The sequence below is a fragment of the Mus caroli genome, unplaced genomic scaffold (genome assembly GCF_978045245.1).
Source record: "Mus caroli unplaced genomic scaffold, Mus_caroli_1 scaffold_8, whole genome shotgun sequence".
Taxonomy (NCBI): Eukaryota; Metazoa; Chordata; class Mammalia; order Rodentia; family Muridae; genus Mus; species Mus caroli.
The window spans coordinates 44,554,977-44,575,561 of record NW_028227263.1 but is presented as its reverse complement, the minus strand read 5'-3'; the positions used below and the strand labels follow the sequence as shown (position 1 = coordinate 44,575,561).

Here is a 20,585-nt window from a genome sequence, read left to right as displayed (position 1 = left end):
GCACCGCGGGGCCTGCCTCCCTAGCTTCCACGGGGCCGCAGGTGGGAGGCCCAGGAACGAGGTCGGGACCCTCCTGCTGGGCATGTTGTGTAGAGATCGAAGGTCTAGGCCGGATTGGGACAGGATAAGGGACTCTCGGGTTGGGGTCCCACGATGCTCCGCCTGCACCTCGGGAGCCCTAAGAGGGAGGACCTTTGGGGTGGGGGGCCCGAGGTGGCTAGGGGCGGGGTCTGGGCCGCTCAGGCCCCGCCCCGCTGAGCTCGCCCCGCCTCGCCCCCTCCGCGGGGTCCTGCGCGTTAAAAGGCGCGCGGGCTGGCGGCACTGCACTTGCGTTGCACCGGGGCAGAGTGCGGGCCGCGACGGGGCGGGCGGACTCTCGGGCGCTCAGAGCGGGTCTCAGGTCCTCTGCGCCTGGAGCTCGAATCTCCATCCCGAACTCCACCCAGCCCGGGACCCCGACCCCAACCAGACCCGGCCCTGCCCGGCCCCCGCCCCCGCCCCCTCGGGCCGATGGACTACTCCTACCTCAATTCGTACGATTCGTGCGTGGCGGCCATGGAGGCGTCCGCCTACGGTGACTTCGGCGCCTGCAGCCAACCTGGAGGCTTCCAATACAGTCCCCTGCGGCCTGCCTTCCCCGCCGCGGGGCCACCTTGCCCCGCGCTCGGCTCCTCCAACTGTGCGCTTGGCGCCCTACGCGACCACCAGCCCGCACCCTACTCGGCAGGTGAGCGCAGTCCCATCCCAACCCTACCTCCAAACCCCATGAAACCCCAACTACCTTTCCTACTCTGCAAGTAATTGTGACTGAACCCACAAGCCACCCCTACCCATGCTACTGGCTAGACTCCTCCAGTGTACTTTGAGACCCCCGGTAATAGGAGTTTCTTCTTGGCAGGGATGAGCCGCACCCTCTTGTTCCTCCGGTTCCTCTTTCTCAATGCCAACCCCCTACCCTGTGCCTTTCGTATCAAAGAAACAGGTCCAGTCTTAGGCCTCTCATTAGGCCTTCCCTCCCCACCTACAAAGGTGACCACCAAACCTCTCCATTCCCTGAATCCTCAGAATTGGCTTCCAGCGCAGTCCAGCCAACTCTCATTCTTACCACCTGTGTCCTGGGTGATGCCACCCTCAACAAAGATCCCTGCTGCCGCTGAGCTGCCCAGATGGCATCCTTCCCACAGCCTTGATTCCTTCTTTCCAGCCTCACCTTGCCCTGTCTTAGACCTATCCTGCCTGGGCCCAAACCTTACTGCACCAGCAGAAAAAAAAAAAAAAAAAAAGCTGTTCCCATAGCCACAGAAAAGGAGCCTCTATCATTTGGACCACTTTCATTTCCACATTTCTCCCTCATCCCGGACGACAGCCCTGGAAATCCCAGGAGCAGATCCTCCACCCTCGAGTCCTTTGATCCAAGCAAGTCCCAGTCCAAACCCTCAACGTCATTTAGCCTTTTAGGTATCCCTATGCCTTCAGTTAGTGTCCCAGCATGCCCCACCCGGTTAGTCCCCCCACCCCCAAAGATCACTGGAACCTGAAAGGAGGTCTGGGGTTTGTTGGGGAGATACCTTAATTTAGAGAAATAATGACCAGTAAGAGGCGGCCGTAGACCAAAATGGGGTTTGGAAGACTGGTGGTGCTGGACCAGGCCAGGATGGGGATCCCATAAATGGGAACAAGAAATAGGGAGATAGACCCTTGAGAAAAGGGTCTGTGAGACTGTGGATGGGATAAGGTACGGAGAGATGGAAACACAAATGGAGACCCCGAGAGAAATGGGTACGTAGTGTTTTAAAACAGAGATAAGAACCAGATGGTGGGAACACACATTATGGAAGATGGGGACCAAACGAGCCTGAAAACAAATACTCGAGAGGGAAAGAAAGATGGAGTGCGGAAGAGAAGAATTTGGGAAAATGGGACCCCATGAAAAACATGGAAATTTAAACCAGACTTAGATACAAGGATTTAGAGGTGGTGTCTGAGTCAGGTGTTGGAAGATGGTGAGGGAGGGGCTAGGATAGGACTTAGAGGAAGTGGGACAGAGATGACTGAGTGGGAGAAAGGGGACAAAGAAAATAGAAAAACTTGAGTAAGAAGGAATACGAAGCGGTCTTCGTAGGCACAAAGAACAGTGGATCCAGAAGGGGAAAGTTGAAGAGAGACTCAGATGGAGGCAGAGGAATAGAAATACCTAGAGAAGAATATGGACCAGGGAGGAGAGGCAGGACTGAGGGGGGAAAGCTTGGGAAAGAGAGACATGGGCTGAGGAGATGGGGTGAGGAGAAAGGGAGCCCCATCGGTACATAGAGGCTAAAGTAGACCTTCCTGGAGAATCTCAGTGGCAGAGCCAAGGCCCTGAGACTGGTTAGTTAGCCAAGGCCCTGAGACTGGTTAGTTAGCCAAGGCCCTGAGACTGGTTAGTTAGCCAAGGCCAAGAGACTGGTTAGTGGGGATACTCTGGTGCTGATGCAGACATACCCTGCTCCTGTGATCAGAGAACAGGACCTAGAGTTCCCCAGGAAGAGTGCCTAAGGAGAAACGCCACCGTGAGGGTAGGAGGCTGGGAGAGGCCAATGGAGTGGTAGGGGTTGAAAGAAAGTGGGGAAAATGAGGACGAACCCTTAGTTGGAGCCTCTGATTTGTTTCTGGGAACTCTTAAGTCCCTTGATGATTCAGCCTTAGGGGCATTGACAGGAAGCTATTGAGGACCAAATCGAGGGGAGGGAGGGAGGGGTTATATGAGATTTCCTCTAGGGCGGGACACAGGGGTGTAGGGACTGAGATCAGCTTCTCACGCCCTCCACTTTCATTGCCCCTGCCCTCGCACACGCACCCGCAGTTCCCTACAAGTTCTTCCCGGAGCCGTCCGGCCTGCATGAGAAGCGCAAGCAGCGGCGCATCCGCACAACGTTCACGAGTGCTCAGCTCAAGGAGTTAGAGCGCGTCTTCGCCGAGACCCACTACCCCGACATTTACACTCGCGAGGAACTGGCGCTCAAGATCGACCTCACTGAGGCTCGCGTGCAGGTGCGTGGATACACGTGCTGTGCACGCGCTTGCTAGAGGAGGGTGCTGGAGCCTGCAAGCCAAGACAGTACGGGTGTGGCTGAGCAGCCAAGGGAGACAGCGGGGCTGGAACGTGGGGACTTAAAAGACCGGAGCAGGGTCGCTACAATTTGCCCCCGACTCCATATTCCTACATTTCCCCTCGCTAAATCGGAGGTTTATGAATTTTTACCCTGAAGCTAGGAAGCAAGTCGGCTGGGTTGACCAGGCCAATAAGTACTTCTAGATGATGTACCTGAGTCAGACGACTGACTCCTGATTTAGGAAAGTTTAAGTCTGGGACGGCTGCAGGTCGGACGAGAGAAACTTGGGTATACAAATCCGGCTGGCCCGTTTTGACAGGGGGACCCTATACAAATGGTCCTCCTAGCGCCCCGACCCACTCTTCAGGGTCCTAGGATGCTCCAAGTGGGATGCCCCAGCTTCCTAAATAGAAGGGCTAGGGTGATAAGATTGACTAGAGCTCCCTCCAAGAGACCAAAATGCAGGGAAGCCACGGGAGGTGAGCAGATCCTAAGGACAAAAACCCAAGGGCCTGTTGGGGCACCAAAGACGGGAAGAATGGAAGTGGCGCCGAGTGGAGCGGTGGAGGGTGGAAGTCTATAGATTTGGTCGGAGGTCTTACACGCGCCTAGAGGCCTGGGACAGAGGTGTCCCGTGTGACCGTCCTCTGGGCTAACTGGCCCCTGTGCCTACAGGTCTGGTTCCAGAACCGCCGGGCCAAGTTCCGCAAACAGGAGCGCGCGGCCAGCGCCAAAGGCGCGGCGGGAGCGACGGGCGCCAAAAAGGGCGAGGCGCGTTGCTCGTCGGAGGACGACGACTCCAAGGAGTCCACGTGCAGCCCCACGCCCGACAGCACCGCGTCGCTGCCGCCGCCGCCTGCACCCAGCCTGGCCAGCCCGCGCCTGAGCCCCAGCCCTCTGCCCGCCCCGCTGGGCTCCGGGCCCGGGCCCCAGCCGCTCAAGGGCGCGTTGTGGGCAGGGGTGGCGGGCGGTGGGGGTGGCGGCCCCGGCACGGGTGCAGCAGAGCTGCTTAAGGCCTGGCAGCCGGCGGAACCCGGGCCAGGTCCCTTCTCTGGAGTTCTGTCCTCCTTTCACCGGAAGCCCGGCCCCGCCCTGAAGACAAACCTCTTCTAGCCGCGGGCGTCTGTAGGCAACCAGCCTGCCCCGTGAGAGACACCCCTCCCCTTCTGGACCAGGCATTATCCCTCCCTATCCCGGCAGCCTGCCTGGAAGCTCCCCGTGGTCCCCACTACCCAGGGTCTGATCCCTAGACCTGGCCCCCCTTCGTGGTAAAACAAGCCAGGGCCACTCTGGTCTGGAGTACTTATCACCGTGCCGCCCCTCCAGGGCGGCCGGAAGCCCTTTCTTGCTAGGTTTTCTTAGGAACAGGGATCAAATTACACTTGTCCCTCACTCAGTGCCCAATCATAAAGGGTCCTAAGAAGCCGAGCCAACAGCTCCTAGACTTTTCAGCTAGCTGGGCCACTCACTCCTTGAAATCAAGCAACCTGAAGAGTCCCATCACCAATCCCACCCTTAACGAGTCACCTCCCATCCCTAGCCAGTATGGCGCAGAGGTTAGACACTAGAAGGGAAGAGCCATCGGGGAACGGAACAAAATGGTTTTCCTTTTCCTTTATTTTTTCTTTGAAAAACGTGTAATTTATTAAGGTGATTTTGCTCAATCCAAATAAAACTTAATTTATTGAAGACAACAAGCCGACAACCTTTCTGAGTACCCAAGGTGGGATAAACTGCAGCACTGTTCTCTGATGCGGTGGCAACCTGACAGGCTCCCTCCCTCTATCCGCAGGCAGCCACGCGTTCCCTGGGCAAGGGCGCTTCTTCGAACCAGAGGAACAGCCAGAACTAGGCAATTTGGCATTTTATGGCCGAGGTCCTGCCCCACCCCAATAAAATTAACGTGCCCTCCCTTCCCAAAACCCACACAGAAAAACTTAAATAAATCCAGCCAGGTACTGGGCTCTTCCTTCATTTCCGGACGGATGGATGTCCCCAGAGTAGGAGCTGTAAGGAACTCTTCCCCTGTGGTTCTGACCCGAGGGAGGGAGGTGAAAACATCAGTGGAAGTGAGGACCCAGGTGTGCCCAACCATACCCCACGCACAACCCTGAGGCAAGGTGGTGTCTGCACCAGCGTAACCACTGAGCTTCACAATCACCACAAGCTACTAACCCCACCGACCCTGGGCCTAAAAGCTAGGTGGGGAGCACGATGTTCTAACTAGAACGTCCCAAACAACTGGGCAGTAGGGAACTCTGATCCCCAATAAATAGAGATGCACGGCCACACCGCTCCGAACTTTCAACCCTGGTTGCACGTGCCGGTCCAGCTCCGCTTTTGCAGCTGGGCAGAATCTCTGCAATCATTTGTTGAGCTGCAAGGTGTCCAGAAGAAGGCGCTTGTGAGCAGGATCCTGCACCCCAGCTTCCTCAAGGTCTTCCTCAGTGATGTCACTGCAGGAATAAGAGAGGCTGGGAGATGGGCTAGGAGGTCCTAAAGGGCCCGAAACCCCACCCTTGCGGCCACACACCCCGCCCTATCCACCTCCAGCCCCGCCCCCACCTGAGAAACTCCAGGTCGTCCCAGCCATTGTGCACCAGGCCCTCCTCATAGCGCTCCAAGCCGATGGCCCGCAGCCAGGCACCCATGCCCGCCTCTCCCAGCCCGCTGGCCCGCCCGCCCTGCGGGCACGGAGCCTAAGGGAATAGGGCATGTTAGGGGGTAGAACTAAGGGCTCTTCACAGAAACACATGCAAACAGCCACATTCTACCCATGTGTCCCCCAAAAGGCCCATTATCCAGCTACAAGCAAAGGGGGCTGTAGACACCAGTGAGTTCTGAGTGGAATAAAGGAACACCTATCAGGTACGCATAACCAGCTAGCTCCAGTCTAACACACCTCCTCTGCCAAGTCTTCTTGGATGCTCTCCCGGATGCGGGGTGGAGGGAAGCTGAGGGGCCGGCCATAGTCCGAGGGCCCTCGGGGAGGCTGCAATTCCAAGGGGTTGGGGAGGAGTGCTGAGCGTCCAGGCCCTGGAGCATAATCTACCTCACTGAGTGTTTTGGCCATTTGCAGTACCGAACAAGACCGGTCATCCCCACTTGCGACCTCTCCCAAAAAAGTACTGGCAGGTGAGGTGCCAGGCGGTAGTGGTGGTCTTGGATGGGCCTTGGGAGGTGGTGGGCCACGGGCCTCACCCCCACTTCTGCCTCTGACCACAGGCATTGACAAAGGATCCAGGTTAGGGGGCAGGAAGATGGCTGAGTCTGGCAGTGGTGGAGGTGGGAAATCTGGAGGAGGCAGCGTGCCCCCAGAGTCCTCATCTGATGAGCTTCCCTCCCCCACACGAGGGGTCCGGTGGCGCCCAAGCTGAGGAGCAGGCACTGTGATGGCCACTTTGTTCTTGGTGGCAGGTGGGAGAGGGGCCCTGGCAAGTGAGGGTGGCTCCAGGGGCAGCAGCTGATGTGGGACCCCTTCAAGGACGTAGTAGGCGGGGTTATTGAAGCTGTTCTTGGGTGGGGGGGCTGCTACTCCTTCCTGCTCAGGTGTCCCCTCTGACTTCAGCCTGGATGGGGAACAGAAAGGACTCAAGGTAAGGGCAGTGGGTGCAGGGGAGAGAGCTGGGGAGAAGTGACAAGGGCCTGCCCTGCTCCCAGACTGGCACTTGACCTTGAGTAAGTCACTTGCTCTCTCCAAGCCCTTGAGGCATAGTGGTGAAGGTAAAACCCTACCTCCTTTCCCCACTTACATTCTCTCTCTGTTCTTTAATGATTTTATAACGGAAACCTTATAATGGAAACGTAACCTCAAACGGGTAACAGCAGCCTGAGAAGGGTGACTAGAGATCAGAAAAGCCTCCAGGAGAGAATCCTCTGCAAAGCCCTCCTAAGGCCCTCACGATTTAGCCCAGGCTAACCTCGAACTCTCAATCCTCTTGCCTTAATCTTCCAGAGTGCTGGGAAAGGGGTGTTCTTTAGGATGTCCAGGCCCAGGACATTGCTATGTGGGAGTAAGTTTCCTGGCCCATTAGATTTAGGAAACTTAAGAAACAAACTTCTCAATTTCTTTCTTGCCCACACTCTTGGAACCTTTGCAAATGGACATCTAAAAAGAACAATCCACAAAGCAAGTGCAGGACAGCCAGGGGGTTACACAGAGAAACCCTGTCTTGGAAAGAAAAAGAATCTAGCAGCCGGGCAGTGGTGGCGCATGCCTTTAATCCCAGCACTTGGGAGACAGAGGCAGGCGGATTTCTGAGTTCGAGGCCAGCCTGGTCTACAAAGTGAGTTCCAGGACAGCCGGGGCTATACAGAGAAACCCTGTCTCGAAAAACCAAATAGGGGCTGGTGAGATGGCTCATTTAAGAAATTAAATGAAGCACATGGCTCCCGGCGAACAATGTGGGAACTAAGTGAAGCAGGGGGAAAAAAAAAAAACATTTGTTTCATTTAAAAAAAAAAAAAGAAAAACCAAATAAATAAATAAATAAATAAATAAATAAATAAATAAATCTAGCAAGAAGCAGTTCTCAATTGTTGGGCCATGAGCCCATTTAACATCGGGGCCTTTTGTTGGGTTCAGCCTCATAAGATGGACCCTAAGAAGTCTCAGGGTGAGCCTGGGCCACCTTCAAATAACCTCAAGCTATGTCCTTTTTTGTTTGTACTTGTTCATTTGTTCTGTTCGTTGGGTTCAGTTGTAGCTAAGTGACTGTGAACATCTCTTCCTCCTGCCCCATCTCCCAAATACTGGGATTTACAGGGCTTGGCACCTTGCCCAGCTCCAGGACCAATATCTACATCCAAGGCAGAGCTGAGAGAAAAGACTCATTGGGTTCCCTTTAACTCAGAGGTCAGAGCACTCAGCCCTGACAGCCAGGCATAGTAACGTAAACTCAGGGGAGAGCAGGTTTCTTCTTTCACCTTGGGTTCAAGGGCTCCTCCCTAGGAACTGCCCGTGGTGGGGCCGGGGGTCTGCCAGTCGGTGGTGGCTTTTCAGGCTCTTCAAACAACTTGGACAGTGGACAGGAGGTCTCTGTGGAAGCTGGCTTGCGGCTCCCAGATCTGCATGGAGTTCAGAACAGAGAAAAGACGATGTGGGGCTGATGAGGGACTCCCAAATGTCCCCTCCTGGGAGAACATAAACCCAGCTCACCTGTGCTCCTGGCTGCCTCTTGACACTGAAGGAACCTTGCTTTTGGCTCCTGTGTCATCCTTATCAATGCTAATCCATTCTGGGGAAACACAGAGAAGGGAAACAGAGAGGACTTGGGATGGTGAATCCCAGGAATCTTAATGGATATTGGAAATACCTAGTCCCTTCCTAGTTATTCCTCAGGGTAGACCCAACTCAGTCAAGGCTGCAGAACTTTCCAGGACCACAGGATTCCAACAGGCTGCCACCCTGGGTCTGCTCCTCCTACACCTGCCCCACACCACCACATCGCATGCCCCACCCACACCCTGCCCAATGGAACCCCCACCATAGAGCCGCTCACGGGTGCCCAGGCGCTCTGTGGGCACCCGCACCTTCATGGAGCCACGGATGTTGCCTGTCTCCTCTCCGCGGTGGGACAAGAAGGTCAGGAACTGCTGGGCCGTGCTGCCAATCATGGACTTGAGTGCAACCACACACTCCCCTAAGGAGGAGATGCAACAGACCAGCAAACTGTCAGACCTTTCTAGGGAGCTACCTGGTTTCTTGTACCCCCGGTTACTTCTCGTCTCTCACCATATGATTCGTAGCCATCCATGGACTTGACTGTGAGCAGGAGATGCTGATCCTGCAGGTACTCAATGTCAGCCAGAATTGGCTTGAGCTGAGGAACAGAGGCCCAGTGAGGAATAATCCCCTAGATGCCCCATCTCACCCTTCCCATAGCAATCCCTGCCCCAGTCCTTGCCCTAAGGCTTGTCCATGTTCACTCTGACAGACATAGCCCTTTCAAAGCATTTTACATCATTACAGTTAATTTTCTATGTCCTCAGTGGACAATATTAGACATTTACCAAAGGTTCTGGAAGCATTTATTAAATAAATGAATAAGCAAACTAAAACTTGGCTCCACAGCTCCCAAAGATACAACTTTCCTTATCCTTGTGTGCAAAACCACACACTGGCATCCCCTCCAGCCTCACCCTCCTCCCAAAGAGCCCCTCGGTGTGTGGGCCCAGGCTATAGCCTCACCGTGGGCAGCTGGCGGGAGGACCACTGCACCTTGAGGAAATTGATGTTGTCGCTGCTCTGAGCATCATTCTCGAAGCTCTTCTTGTACTCTGGGGTGAAGTGGGAGGACATGACTAGGGCTGACCACTCTGGGCAGCCTTTGACACCCCATTCTCTCGTGCCCCACAGCCAGCAACGGCCCCCTCTGACCTTCCAAGCAGGTAGAATAGAACTCAATGAAGAACTTGGTGCGGCTGGCTGTCTTCACAATGGCTTCGATGCTCTCAAACTCAATGTAGGCTTGATCTGAGGTCTTAGAGAGACCTAAGAATTGTGGGCAGAAGAGTCAGGATGCTGACATTTTGGACAGACAGATGAGGGGTCCTAGTCGATCCAAAGATAAGGCAAAGAGGAATCTCCCAATCCTAAACTAATAGCAAGACCTACAAATCTATACAGAAAGACATGCTAAGGGCTGGAGAGATGGCTCAGCAGTTAAGAGCACTGACTACTCTTCCAGAGGTCCTGAGTTCAATTTCCAAAAACCACATGGTTGCTCACAACCATCTGTAATGGGGTCTGATGCCCTCTTCTGGTGTGTCTGAAGACAGCTACAGTGTACGCATATAAATCAAATAAATCTTAAAAAAAAAGAAAACATGCCAAGCATGGAAGTTTCATGTCAGAGGACGTGGATGTGAGGACCAGAGTGTCTCTAGGCTTATCTGTCAACACCATGCCACATCTGCAGGCATACTCAAGGCACATGTGTGACAGATACAAACATACCAGTATGCCATTCCTCCGATGATGAGAGAGGCACAAACAGCCTCATATATCAATAGGTTCAGAACCACTTCTGTGTTCATAAGAACACACACACACCTAGGTGTGGTCGGTCCACTCCACAAACCCATCACTCCACTAGGCCCCTGTCTATGCCCCCCACGCATCTTTATGTCAGAACAGGTACCTTTCTTGGAGATGAACTGGGAAGTCACTCCAACCTCAAATGTCCCAAACACAGGAGAATGGTCACTGGTAACAATGTCATCAGTGCAACCTATTTAGGGGGACAGACACAAGAAGAGAACTCCGTCTCGGCTCTCTGCCCCTACTTCCTGAGGCAGAATAGTAACCACCCAAGTGTCTCCCATCATCCTGTCACAAGGCGCTGACCATAGGAATTGCAGATGATGTGGGTTTCAGGATAGGATTTCCATAGAATCCGGTCACACCACGAAGGCACATTGGTCCGGACCTGTGGCAGGAATAGCAACGTATCAGCCCTGTCCTGTCAGTTAGGGATCTTGGCATGGGTCCCACCCAGAACTGACAAAATCCTACTCTTCCTCTGCTCCTGGACCCAGCACCTGCCTCTCCCTTGGATTCCCAAAATATCCAACATCACCTTCCAAGGCGTCAGGGAAGCCAGAGAAGCTTGAGTAGCAAATGCAGAAACCCAGCTCCTTGACGCCCCACTGCTAACTTCCTGAAACCTGAGGGAGATTCCCCCAGTCCTTATTTTTCACTCACCCCAGTTGGCTTCTGCTTGTGCCAAGCGTATGTGTCCCGGGAACCCCGCTCGTAGCGGTAGGTGGGTGGGAAAGATATCTCCTCCTCACCTAAAGAAAGCAGAAGGCACGTGAAGTCCACAGCTCCAAAGACCCAGGCATCCTCCACACCCCAGGACCATCCAGGAACATAGCCAGGCCCTCACTCACTAAATCGAAGGAAGACCTTATGCTTCTCCCGCTCCAGGTTGAGCTGGTCCACCCTGAGCAGAGGCTCAAACTCTCTCCTACTAATGTAGTTCAGGATCTCCTGGGGTACAGATACAAGCACCAGAGGCTTGCCTCTCGAGAAGGGCCATACAAAACTCCCTCCCAATGCCCTCCTTTATAGCCACCCACCAGGCCCTGCTGGCACCTGGATATCCATGTCTAAGCGGTAGTTAAGGTCCCCAAACCAGAAGAGATGAGTGAACCGCAAAGAGATGTCAAAGGCACTGAGCTGCCGATCACCCAACGAGAGGAGGCGCAGAATGTCCAGATAATTCTGGTTCCGCCTACAATGGAGGAGCCAGGACAGATCTCCACAGTCAGGAAGGAGGGACAGCATAAAGGTAGCAAGGCTTTGGGGTCAAAGATGGGGCAGGGATGAGGGACCCTAGAAATAGAGGAAGCAGGTAGGGACAGGACCATGGTCAGGCATAGGCAAGAGGAGTCCTCAGACAATGCGGGTCTCTGAGGATAGGAATGGAGGAAGTCAGGCGCTGGGCTACGGGGAAAGGAATGGGTCTCAGGAGAATGGAGGGTAAACAAGGAGACACAAAAATGGTGCCTCTCACCGGGTAGTCTTCTCATTCCCTGAGGTGAGATGACAATTCACGAAGCCAAATGAGGTGCCATTGAACATAAAGGACACACCCACGGCTCCCTTGTTCCCTGTCAGGGCAAAAGAGAGGAAGGGTGAAGAGGGGTCACCTAAAGAGGGAATCCAGCTGTACTCTATCCCTCCAAGCAACACAGTCAGTGTTTCCCTTCCTCCAGAACACACACACACACACACATACACACACGTTCACACATGCATATGCACATGCATACACCCACCTCTCCCCTAGTGATCTTTCTTGGGGCTGGAAGAGATTTAGAATGAGAACATATAAAGTTCAAAGTACCCTGTTTATGAGAAAACTAAACCACATAAAGTGGAGGACCCTGGAGAGGAGGCAGGGGCATGAAGAGAAGTACCTTTCACCCACAGGGGCCCACCTGCCCTGCTCACCCAGGGTGTTGGCGATACCAGTCTTCACACTAGACGTACTGACGTGGCTGATGCGATTCTCATGTTCTGGCTTGACCAACACAGCCACCTTGATGTTCCATAGTGACTGCATAGCAATCTATGGAGAGAATGTGGGGTCACCCTTGCCCCAGGCCGAGGTCCCTTACCTATACTCCCAATGCCTATCAACTATACTATCTTGTCAGTCGTGGACTAGGAAGGCTTGCTATTCGTTTCTAGTGTAAACAAGAACATCCTCTCCTGTGGCATGAATAACTCATGAAATTCAAGTTCAGTCTCCCAAACGAAACATCAGGGCTTAGAGGAAAAGCCATGAGAACAATACATCCCAGGGCTAGTCATGAAGTCAAGCAGAAAATACAAGGTCTGTGACAATAAGGGACCAGGCAGGCTGGAGAAATGGCTTAGAGGTTAAAAGCACTGGTTGCTCTTCCAGAGATCCTGAGTTCAATTCCCAGCAACCACATGGTGGCATACAACCATCTGTAATGAGAACGGGTGCCCTCTTCTGGCCTTCAGGCATACATGCAGGCAGAACCCTGTATACATAATAAATAATAAATCTTAAAATAAAAAAATAACAAAAGGGACCAGGCAAGATAACCCCCTCACCGGACGGTAATCCAGATCTGTAAGCTCCTTGAGGCCCCCACGCAGCAGATCCAGCCACTCTCTGTCACCCACTGAGTTCTCCTGAGTCCCAAAGACATAGATATCGTGGGGTATAGTCACTGTGACCTCATCCAGAGCTTTCCCCAGTCCCTTTGATGTGAACCAAGATGTCACGTTTTTGGGTGGTGGTACACTTCCTGAAGGTGGAGGGGAGGCAGCAGGAATCAGAGGTGTGGGTCATGCCCCTGTCCCAGAGCTAGCCTCCTCTCCCACCATAACTCCAGCCTGGGCCTGACCCATGTTCCAGGTGCCTATGAAGACAGAGATCATGTCGGGCTCGTCCTGCTTGGAGTGCCTGTTCTTCATGAGCTGCAGGAGCTGGCAGAAGGCTTCTCGTTTCTAGTGGAGGTTGAGGGAGAACAGGGCACACAGTAGCCAGTCAGAAACAGTAGGTACCCAGCAATCCCACCCTTCCACAGGGATACCCTGCTTTGCAGCAGGCATCATGAAAGAAGGGAGGGTCTTCCCTAAGGTTCCCCACTACACACACAGTATGAAAGCACTAACGAGTGCTATCTACCCTCAACACACTCCCTGCCAAGAACGACAGGCCTGCACCTCCTATTCCAGTAGGAGATATCCTAAGGAGACTCCAGTAGCCCCCAACACCCTGGCACAGACAGCAACTCACCCGGGCACTGACAAAGATGAAGTCCTTGCGCTGGGTCCGATCTTTCTCCTTTTCAAACACAACACCCAGCTTGTTCTGTACACGCTGGGATTTAATGAGCTGCCGGACTAGGGGAAGGAAAGAGGGGTCACCTGTGCTATCAGACAGAGGGCCTTGCCTTGCTCACTTCTCCCAACTCTGACCCTAGCTCACTCCGGTCATGTGTGAAGGTTGTCCAGTCCTCCTGGGAGTCACGCTGTCTCCTCAGCAGAACCAGCCTCCCACCCTCGACATCCACACTCAGCGTGAACTTCTGGGACTTCCCAATCTTGGTCAGGTCACCCAGTGTTACATCCAGCTTCACCTGTAAACCAGGAGTGGAAAGGCTGCTGACAAGACCTTAGAAAGGCGGGGCCCTCTTTACTCCAGCTACATTTTGCCCCACGAGGCCCCACCTGCCATGTACCTCAAAGGCCTGCACGGGGATGGTCTTGGCCTTGCGTATGGAGGGCTGCAGTGGAGCCGGAGGTGCTGTGGAGCTCATGTCCTGCAGTGCCTTTAGGGCCTAGAGAGAGTAGGAAAAGGTGAGGGATGTGACAGGGAGGGGCACCTCGGATGCTGGGATTAGTCCCTGCAGGGCATGTAAGGGCAGGTCCATCCACCTTCTTCTGGATGCCTGACAGGAAGTCCTTTAACACAGATAGCTTCAGCACAAGGCTCTCCAGCTCCTGCTCTCCAGTCTGTGGTAAGCTCTGCCGGCGAGAAATAGAAATAGAAATACACAAGGTTCCTAAGCAGAAACCCCACACACAGCTCCAAGGTATGTCCCACCTCCTGGAGGCCTCCCTACAGTCCCACCTGCTGCTGTAAAAGGCGGGTCACCATGGGCGAGCTCTGCTGGTCAAACACCTTCGACAGGATCTCCAGGCCTGACAGGACCTTGTCCACCTCGCTAGGGGAGACAGTGGGTTCAGATGGCACAGAGTGTAACACTCTCTGTGGCCTTCAGCATAGGAACAGGGTACAGTGGAAGAAGTCAGGACACAGTGGATGGCTTCCTGTTCAAGGTCTGACACCTGAATGGGGCCCACAGGCTCAGCCATCCCTAGTACCTGTGTAGCCTTCGGCACGAGGTGACAAGGGTTCTGGTGAGATGGGGCAAGTTGCTGGCTCCACCTCGTACAGCCTCCAGGTCCAGCCCGTAGCTGCCCTTCAGATACTCATGTGACACAGTGCTGAGTCCATTAGGAGTGCTTCCAGGAGAGATGAAGAATCAGGGGAGGTCCTGCTGACTATCAAAGCACCCTACTCTACCCAGCACATCAAGTATTGGAGGCAAGCAGAATAGAACATGCCAGAGAATCTCTCTCTGGGGCTGATTTGAGATGGGGGTCCCTAGGAGGTGGGCTTAGATGATCACTCAGCTGGGGAAACAATTCTCAGAGAAGGAACTTCCTGCTCAGTAGAGGAGGCTGGGGGGGGTCTCACCTCTCAGCTGCTGGAGTTGTGGGAGTCTCGGGGGTTGACAGGGGGCTGCTGGGCCCCACAGGGGCAGAAATGCTGGTGGAGCCAGAGCGCGGGGGTAGTGGGGGCTTCTCGTCCTCCACATCTGTAGATAGGGAACAGTGGGACAGCAGGGTGAACTCATTGTTATGTGACAGGGATATGCCATAGCCATCAGAGACTTCCCAGCAAAGAGGGTAGAGTGGGCATTGTGATTACAAGAAAATGGAACTTCAGGGCAGGTAGGCCTGGGAAGAGGGGATGGGAAGAGACAAGGAGTCAAAGAACTGGGGCAAGGAAGGGGTTTTCTTTTCCTCTTTGCATATGCATATACTATGCATGCATGCATGTATGTATATGTGTTACACATATGTGAATACATGTGCGTGCGTGCATATGTGTGTATATGTGTGTGCGCGCGTGTGTGTCTAGGCTCGAGATTGATAACTGGCTTCCTCCATCACACTTTTCCTGATTTATATACTAAGGGATCCCCTGCTCGAGGCCACCACACCCACCCAGCTTTTAGGTGGGTTCTGAGTGAGGACCTGAACCCCACCCTGCTCCTGGCATTTAATGAAAGCAGGTGCTCTATCCACTGAGCCATCTTCCCAGCCCAAGGAAGGGATTTTTTTTTTTTCATGCTGAAAGATGAGCAATACCTGAGGCATCTCTGTCATCTGGTGGGTCTGGCTCTCTCTCCCCCTCTACAGGCAGCAGCAGGGCACAAACAAGACCCTGGTTGGGCTGGGCATATAGGCCTATAAGCTCACCCAGGGTCTGGAAGCGGCGCACAGGAACACCCTGTGAGGTCTGAACCAACAAGGATGGGAGAGTCAGCCAGCAGGTCGCCAAGCCTGAGGCTAAACCAAAATTAGAGGTCACAGGTCTGAGCACCTACCTGCACAGCCAGGAAATCCTCTCCATCTGGCAGAATGCGGTATGTGTGCACATGCTTTTGATACCTAGTGGCAAAGAAGAGACCAGAACTTGTCAACCCTAAGCTACAGTCTTCTTACTTATGCCTGCTACCAGGCTCAGCCACAGGCCCCTCATCTTGGATTTTCTAAAACCACTTGTCCAGCCTGCAGAGGGTTAATGATGGGGCCAGTCAACTTCCACCCTCTTAGTATTGACAACAAGAACAGAAATAACCAGGTCCCCCCTCCCTAGTCCCAGACCTACAGAGATTCTACACCCACCACAGGGCCTCAGACGCAACAGGCAGCTCTTTTGTGGCCTCTACAGCTGTCTAAACAGCCCCTCTGGGCTGTGGTACCAGTCTGGGCCCCCCGCCAGAGTAAAAGCCCTCAGAAGACTAGTTAGCTCTTATTTGCATGCATGGGCAATGTGCTAACACACGCCTGAGACTCTGTCTGTGTTTATGTTGGTGTCTCACTCCACTGGGGTTAGGTGCGTCCAGGGGTATTTTTACAGAGGATTGTGGGGGGCTATGCTTTCTCTCCTCAAGCATCAAGAAACTGGAATGACCCAAAGGGGATCCCGATGGGAGACTCAGCCTCTAGGAACCCCAAGCCAAGAGGGGTGCTGACAGATGGCGGCAGCAGCTGAGCAGGTGACAGCTGAGCCAGACACACACTAAGTGGGGGATGGAAGGCTCCCTTGGCCTCCACACCTCAAATAGGCACTGTGGTCTCTGTCTATGCTGGGCAGAAGTGGGTGTTGGCTCCAGAGAGGACCATACGCCACAAGGTCATTTTCTCCCTAAAGCTAGCCCCACCTGACTCAGGGTACATTACTTTGTGGTATCTGGATCTGTAGTTATGACAACAAGAACATCCCAGTAACCAAACCCTGACTGTGTTATGCATTCCACATAGCTCGTTTCATATTCATACTGTATAGCAGATACATTAATATTTCCACTCTCCAGATGAGAAAACTGGGGCTCAGGAAGGAAAAAATCATTTGCCCAAGGATACAGAACAAACAAAAGGTAGGGCTGGCTGGTATCTAGTACGAGAGCAGAAGCTAGTTTGTCTGTCAGGGTAGGGGTGTGTCTTGAATGTTCTTTGTGTACTGTGATGTGTATATAGGTAAGCATGTGTTTGGGAAACCTAAGGAACCACCCACTTCTGATCCCTTCTGCCAGGCTCCTGAGAGCTGAAATCTGCCTCCCTATAAACACACACACACACACACACACACACACACACACTCCTCCTGACAATGGAACCAGGATCGCTCTTCACTGGACAATGGTTCCTTACTCAGAGAAAGCCTCAGCTGTCCCCCTCCCACTCAGCAGCTGATCCAGCACCTGCCCTGTCCCCTCCCTAATTAAGGGATCTGTTTAGAGGTAGCTAGGAGGCAGAGTCTTGGGATTTTTATGGACATAAGATGTCTGGCTTTAGTCTCTCCACATTAGGAGGGCCTCTGACTTGTTGCAGAAGCCAAGAGGTTCCCAGAACCCCTCACTCAGCAGGTCAACGGTCTCGGCCAGCTTTCTCACTGTCAACACTACTACTAGCCTTTGGAGCCCCCAAATCCTTTGTCATCTTAGGTATGACAAATATGTAGCAATATCTTTGTCTCCTCTCCACCAAATGCCCACAGCCCCATCCCATGAGTGACAATCAGAAAAGGAGGAGAAAGGGACAGGAAATGGGTTGAGAGTATTTTTACTAAATCTGAACGCAAGCCCCTAAGGCCTCTCACAGAGGTCCACTCAGTGTGGAACTGTGGGGCAGGGAGTACAGGTCAGAAAGAACACTACAAACCATTACCACACACAGCTGCCGGGGACAGCCACAGAACCAGGCCCACTCAGAAAACTGCCAAGTCTAGCTTTAGGCTGCTCAGCACTCATCCACGGACAGATAACCAGAGCTCAATCCAGAGCCAAGAGAGACTCACTCATTGTTTCATGAAATGAAGGTCCTGAGGGCTGGCAAGATGGCTCAGCAGGTAAGAGCACTGACTGCTCTTCCAAAGGTCCTGAGTTCAAATCCCAGCTACCACATGGTGGCTCACAACCACCCGTCATGAGATCTGATGCCCTCTTCTGGTGCCTGAAGACAGCTACAGTGTACTGATTTATAATAAATCTGCGGGCCTGAGTGAGTAGAGTTGACCAGAGCGAGCAGAAGTCCTAAATTCAATTCCCAACACCCACATGAAGGCTCACAACCATCTGTACAGCTACAGTGTACAGAAAATAAATCTTAAAAGAAAGAAAAAGAAAGGAAAAAAAAAATGAAGGTTCTGTCCCACACAGCTTCACCCTGTTGCCTCCCCCAATTCTTCCTCCCAACACACACTATTCAACCCCACCCTACAATCATATATAGCCGCAGAATTGCCCAGGCGTCCAAACACTGGTCTCTCTGCCCCCTACTGTAGTGCTTTTAAAACGAACGGCACTCATGTAGAGCATGCATCCTTTCCCTGTGCATCTGGGAGAAAGTCTAAGCTGGTCTACCATCGTCTGCCACCATTTCTTGCCATCACACCCACCCTGGGCTTCAGAACTCTGGCTTCGGGCCTCAGAAAGTGCTCCAGGCACAGCAGGAAGTGCTCCCCTGTATCTTTCCTCCACCCAGCGATAAAGTCAAGGTCTCCCCTGGAGACAGGGCTGCAGCCCCACAGCTACAGTCACCCCACTACCACGATTGCCACCACAACCAAGGAACACTCGGCGCGTGCCCGCCCTACTCACAGGACGCAGAGTGCGAAGGCCCCCGCCACGCTCTCGCTATCTCGCACCAGGAAGCTGCCATCGCGGCCCGCCCGAGCCAGGAGCTCCTCCGCAGCAGCACGGCTCAGGTCACGGTGATACCAGGCAGGGGCCGGGCTGCCTAGCGCACCCCCGGGACTCGGTGTCCCACACACTGAGGCCATGGCCCACGCAGGGCTCAGCGCCGCCGATGCCTGCCGCTCCGCGCCATCCGCCCGGGGAAGCTTGAAGTCGAGGCTGGGCCCGGGTCCGGGTCCCGGGTCCCGGGACTAAGGATCCACCAGCCCGAGAGAACCCGGTATCTGGGTTCCACTCTTGGCCGCGCCAACTGCCTGGATCTCCGCGCAGCCGCCGCCGCCCGCAGCGCCGGCCTCAACTTGAAAAGAAAGAAAAGTTTGTTCAGAGGCGGCGGGGGAGGGGCGGGAACGGAGCTAGGAGCTGGCCGGTCCCCTCCCCCTCCACTCGGCCCAGAGCCCGGGCCGCCCCTGCCCCCAGCCTCTCTCGGCAAGGACGATGCTCCGACAGTCCTACAGGACCCGCAAGACCAGCACCACCCAACTCCCACAATTATCTTATCCCCCCCACCTCAAGAAGATTCAGTTCCCCGGTACCCGCTCCGGGACAACTTGTGAGTCCAAGTTCTCGCTGGTGAATTCAACCCTTCCAACGATTCGCAATGAGATGACCCCTAATCCCTATGCAAATCTGATTCTACTACACACATCTCTTCTACTCGGCATCCCCACAGCCTTGCGGGATCGAGGTTCGCAAAGCAAGGCTCCAGGATAGACATCCACAACTACTACCTCCATCATCCAAGAGAACAAGTTCTCGTAACTCCTATAAGGTCAGAGCCCCTTCAGACCTGAACCCCCCAAAACGATTCCTGACACATCCCACAAGATCCCACAAGATCCGATACCCCACCCCACACATACGCGCGCGCACGAGGTCCTGTATCTTCAAGCCTTTCACGCACCGGTCCCCGCAGGCCCTCCAGCCTGGCAGAACCCTTCCCCCATCTCCACCAAATTGCCTGGCACCACGCCCCACACCCGCAGGCCCAGGTTTTGCAGTCCCAGACCAGGAGGACCCCCTAGACTACCTAGGAAAAAAAGTTCCCTCAAGTCTCAGAGCCTCAGCTACCGAACGCAGGCCCCACCTCTAGGGCGACTCGGGTTGACTCCTAGCCCGGGGAAGCCTCCCTGGACTCCCCGCGGCCACTTAAGATGGCCATCCGCCGCCACCGCGCACCCCGCGCCTTCCGCCCCGCCTGCGCCCCGCCCCCCGGAGCCGGGGCTGCCCCGCGCCCCGCCTCGTCCGCCCGCGTCCGGGTCTCCGCCGCACGCCCGCAGAGTGACCTCGGGACAGCCTTGGCTCTTCTGTGCGCCTGAGCTTCTCGCTTTCGATAACTGGGGTAACGTTACGAGGGCGGGCTCATTGGGGCTCTGCCTGTAAAGCTCAGGGCCTGGCATGCAGCGTGCGCTCCGGGACGGCGGCTATTTTTATTATTAATTAAGGAGTAACGAAGGTGACAGCTGTGTAAACTGTAAAGCGCGACTGGGGACTGAACGGGTATTATTAGCACCGCCCCCGCTCCGGCTACTCCCTCCAAATCAACAAACTTGCGCTTCCGTAGGCCAGGTGCGAGCAGGGAGCTCCTAAGACTCAGGCTGCTAAGACCTCCCATCCACCTACCCCTGGGGCGGAAAAGGGGACCCGGCGGGAGAAGATGGGGCGGAACCCAAACAGGGCTTTGGCCCGCCCCATTTCCCCCCTAAAAAAAGACCTGGATGGTGGTGGCGTCTCCAAGGATTTCTCTTCCTGCCCCGCCCCTCTGCCCCCTGGCTCCTTAAAGGCGCAGGCCTCTAGCCGCTTGCCTACAACCACTAACTCCTAGAGTCTGTCAGGAGCATCCCTTTAACCTGGGTGAGAACTTTCGCTTTGGTAAATTGAACCTGTTGACCAAGCCTGGGGTCAGCCCAGAGGAGTTTCCCTCTGTTTAGAGGATAAGCCAATTTGCATTGGCTT

General features: G+C 54.3%; 2 protein-coding genes across 7 annotated transcripts; one reads left to right on the top strand and one right to left on the bottom strand.

The window, feature by feature from the left end:
• The first annotated feature begins 507 nt into the window (after nucleotides 1-507).
• Nucleotides 508-4,205, top strand: Phox2a (paired like homeobox 2A). Of its 2 annotated transcripts, none has more exons than XM_021166089.2 (3): nucleotides 508-727; nucleotides 2,843-3,030; nucleotides 3,768-4,205. In XM_021166089.2, the coding sequence occupies exons 1-3, from the start codon at nucleotides 511-513 to the stop codon at nucleotides 4,203-4,205; spliced, it is 843 nt and encodes a 280-aa protein (XP_021021748.1). In that variant the 5' UTR covers nucleotides 508-510. The 2 variants fall into 2 exon arrangements, with proteins under 2 accessions (XP_021021748.1, XP_085698670.1); XM_085842544.1 differs by having other exon boundaries at nucleotides 511-727; nucleotides 3,720-4,205.
• Nucleotides 4,206-4,691: 486 nt separating this feature from the next.
• Nucleotides 4,692-20,046, bottom strand: Inppl1 (inositol polyphosphate phosphatase like 1). 5 transcript variants are annotated; one of them, XM_029479635.2, is made up of 29 exons: nucleotides 19,916-20,046; nucleotides 18,537-18,930; nucleotides 15,759-15,822; nucleotides 15,520-15,670; nucleotides 14,843-14,963; nucleotides 14,467-14,607; nucleotides 14,213-14,306; nucleotides 14,017-14,106; nucleotides 13,821-13,919; nucleotides 13,568-13,718; nucleotides 13,376-13,482; nucleotides 12,981-13,083; nucleotides 12,685-12,881; nucleotides 12,052-12,169; nucleotides 11,612-11,708; nucleotides 11,191-11,329; nucleotides 10,986-11,085; nucleotides 10,798-10,886; nucleotides 10,441-10,522; nucleotides 10,235-10,324; nucleotides 9,472-9,585; nucleotides 9,283-9,371; nucleotides 8,827-8,914; nucleotides 8,579-8,734; nucleotides 8,251-8,329; nucleotides 8,019-8,159; nucleotides 5,995-6,661; nucleotides 5,658-5,791; nucleotides 4,692-5,548 (listed from the first exon to the last, which is right to left on the bottom strand). In XM_029479635.2, exons 2-29 carry the CDS (start codon nucleotides 18,716-18,718, stop codon nucleotides 5,458-5,460), a joined length of 3,774 nt encoding a protein of 1,257 aa, XP_029335495.1. In that variant the 5' UTR covers nucleotides 18,719-18,930; nucleotides 19,916-20,046; the 3' UTR covers nucleotides 4,692-5,457. The 5 variants fall into 5 exon arrangements, with proteins under 5 accessions (XP_029335495.1, XP_029335494.1, XP_021021747.1 ...); XM_029479634.2 differs by lacking the exon at nucleotides 19,916-20,046 and adding an exon at nucleotides 19,717-19,825; XM_021166088.3 differs by lacking the exon at nucleotides 19,916-20,046 and adding an exon at nucleotides 19,660-19,816.
• Nucleotides 20,047-20,585: the final 539 nt, after the last annotated feature.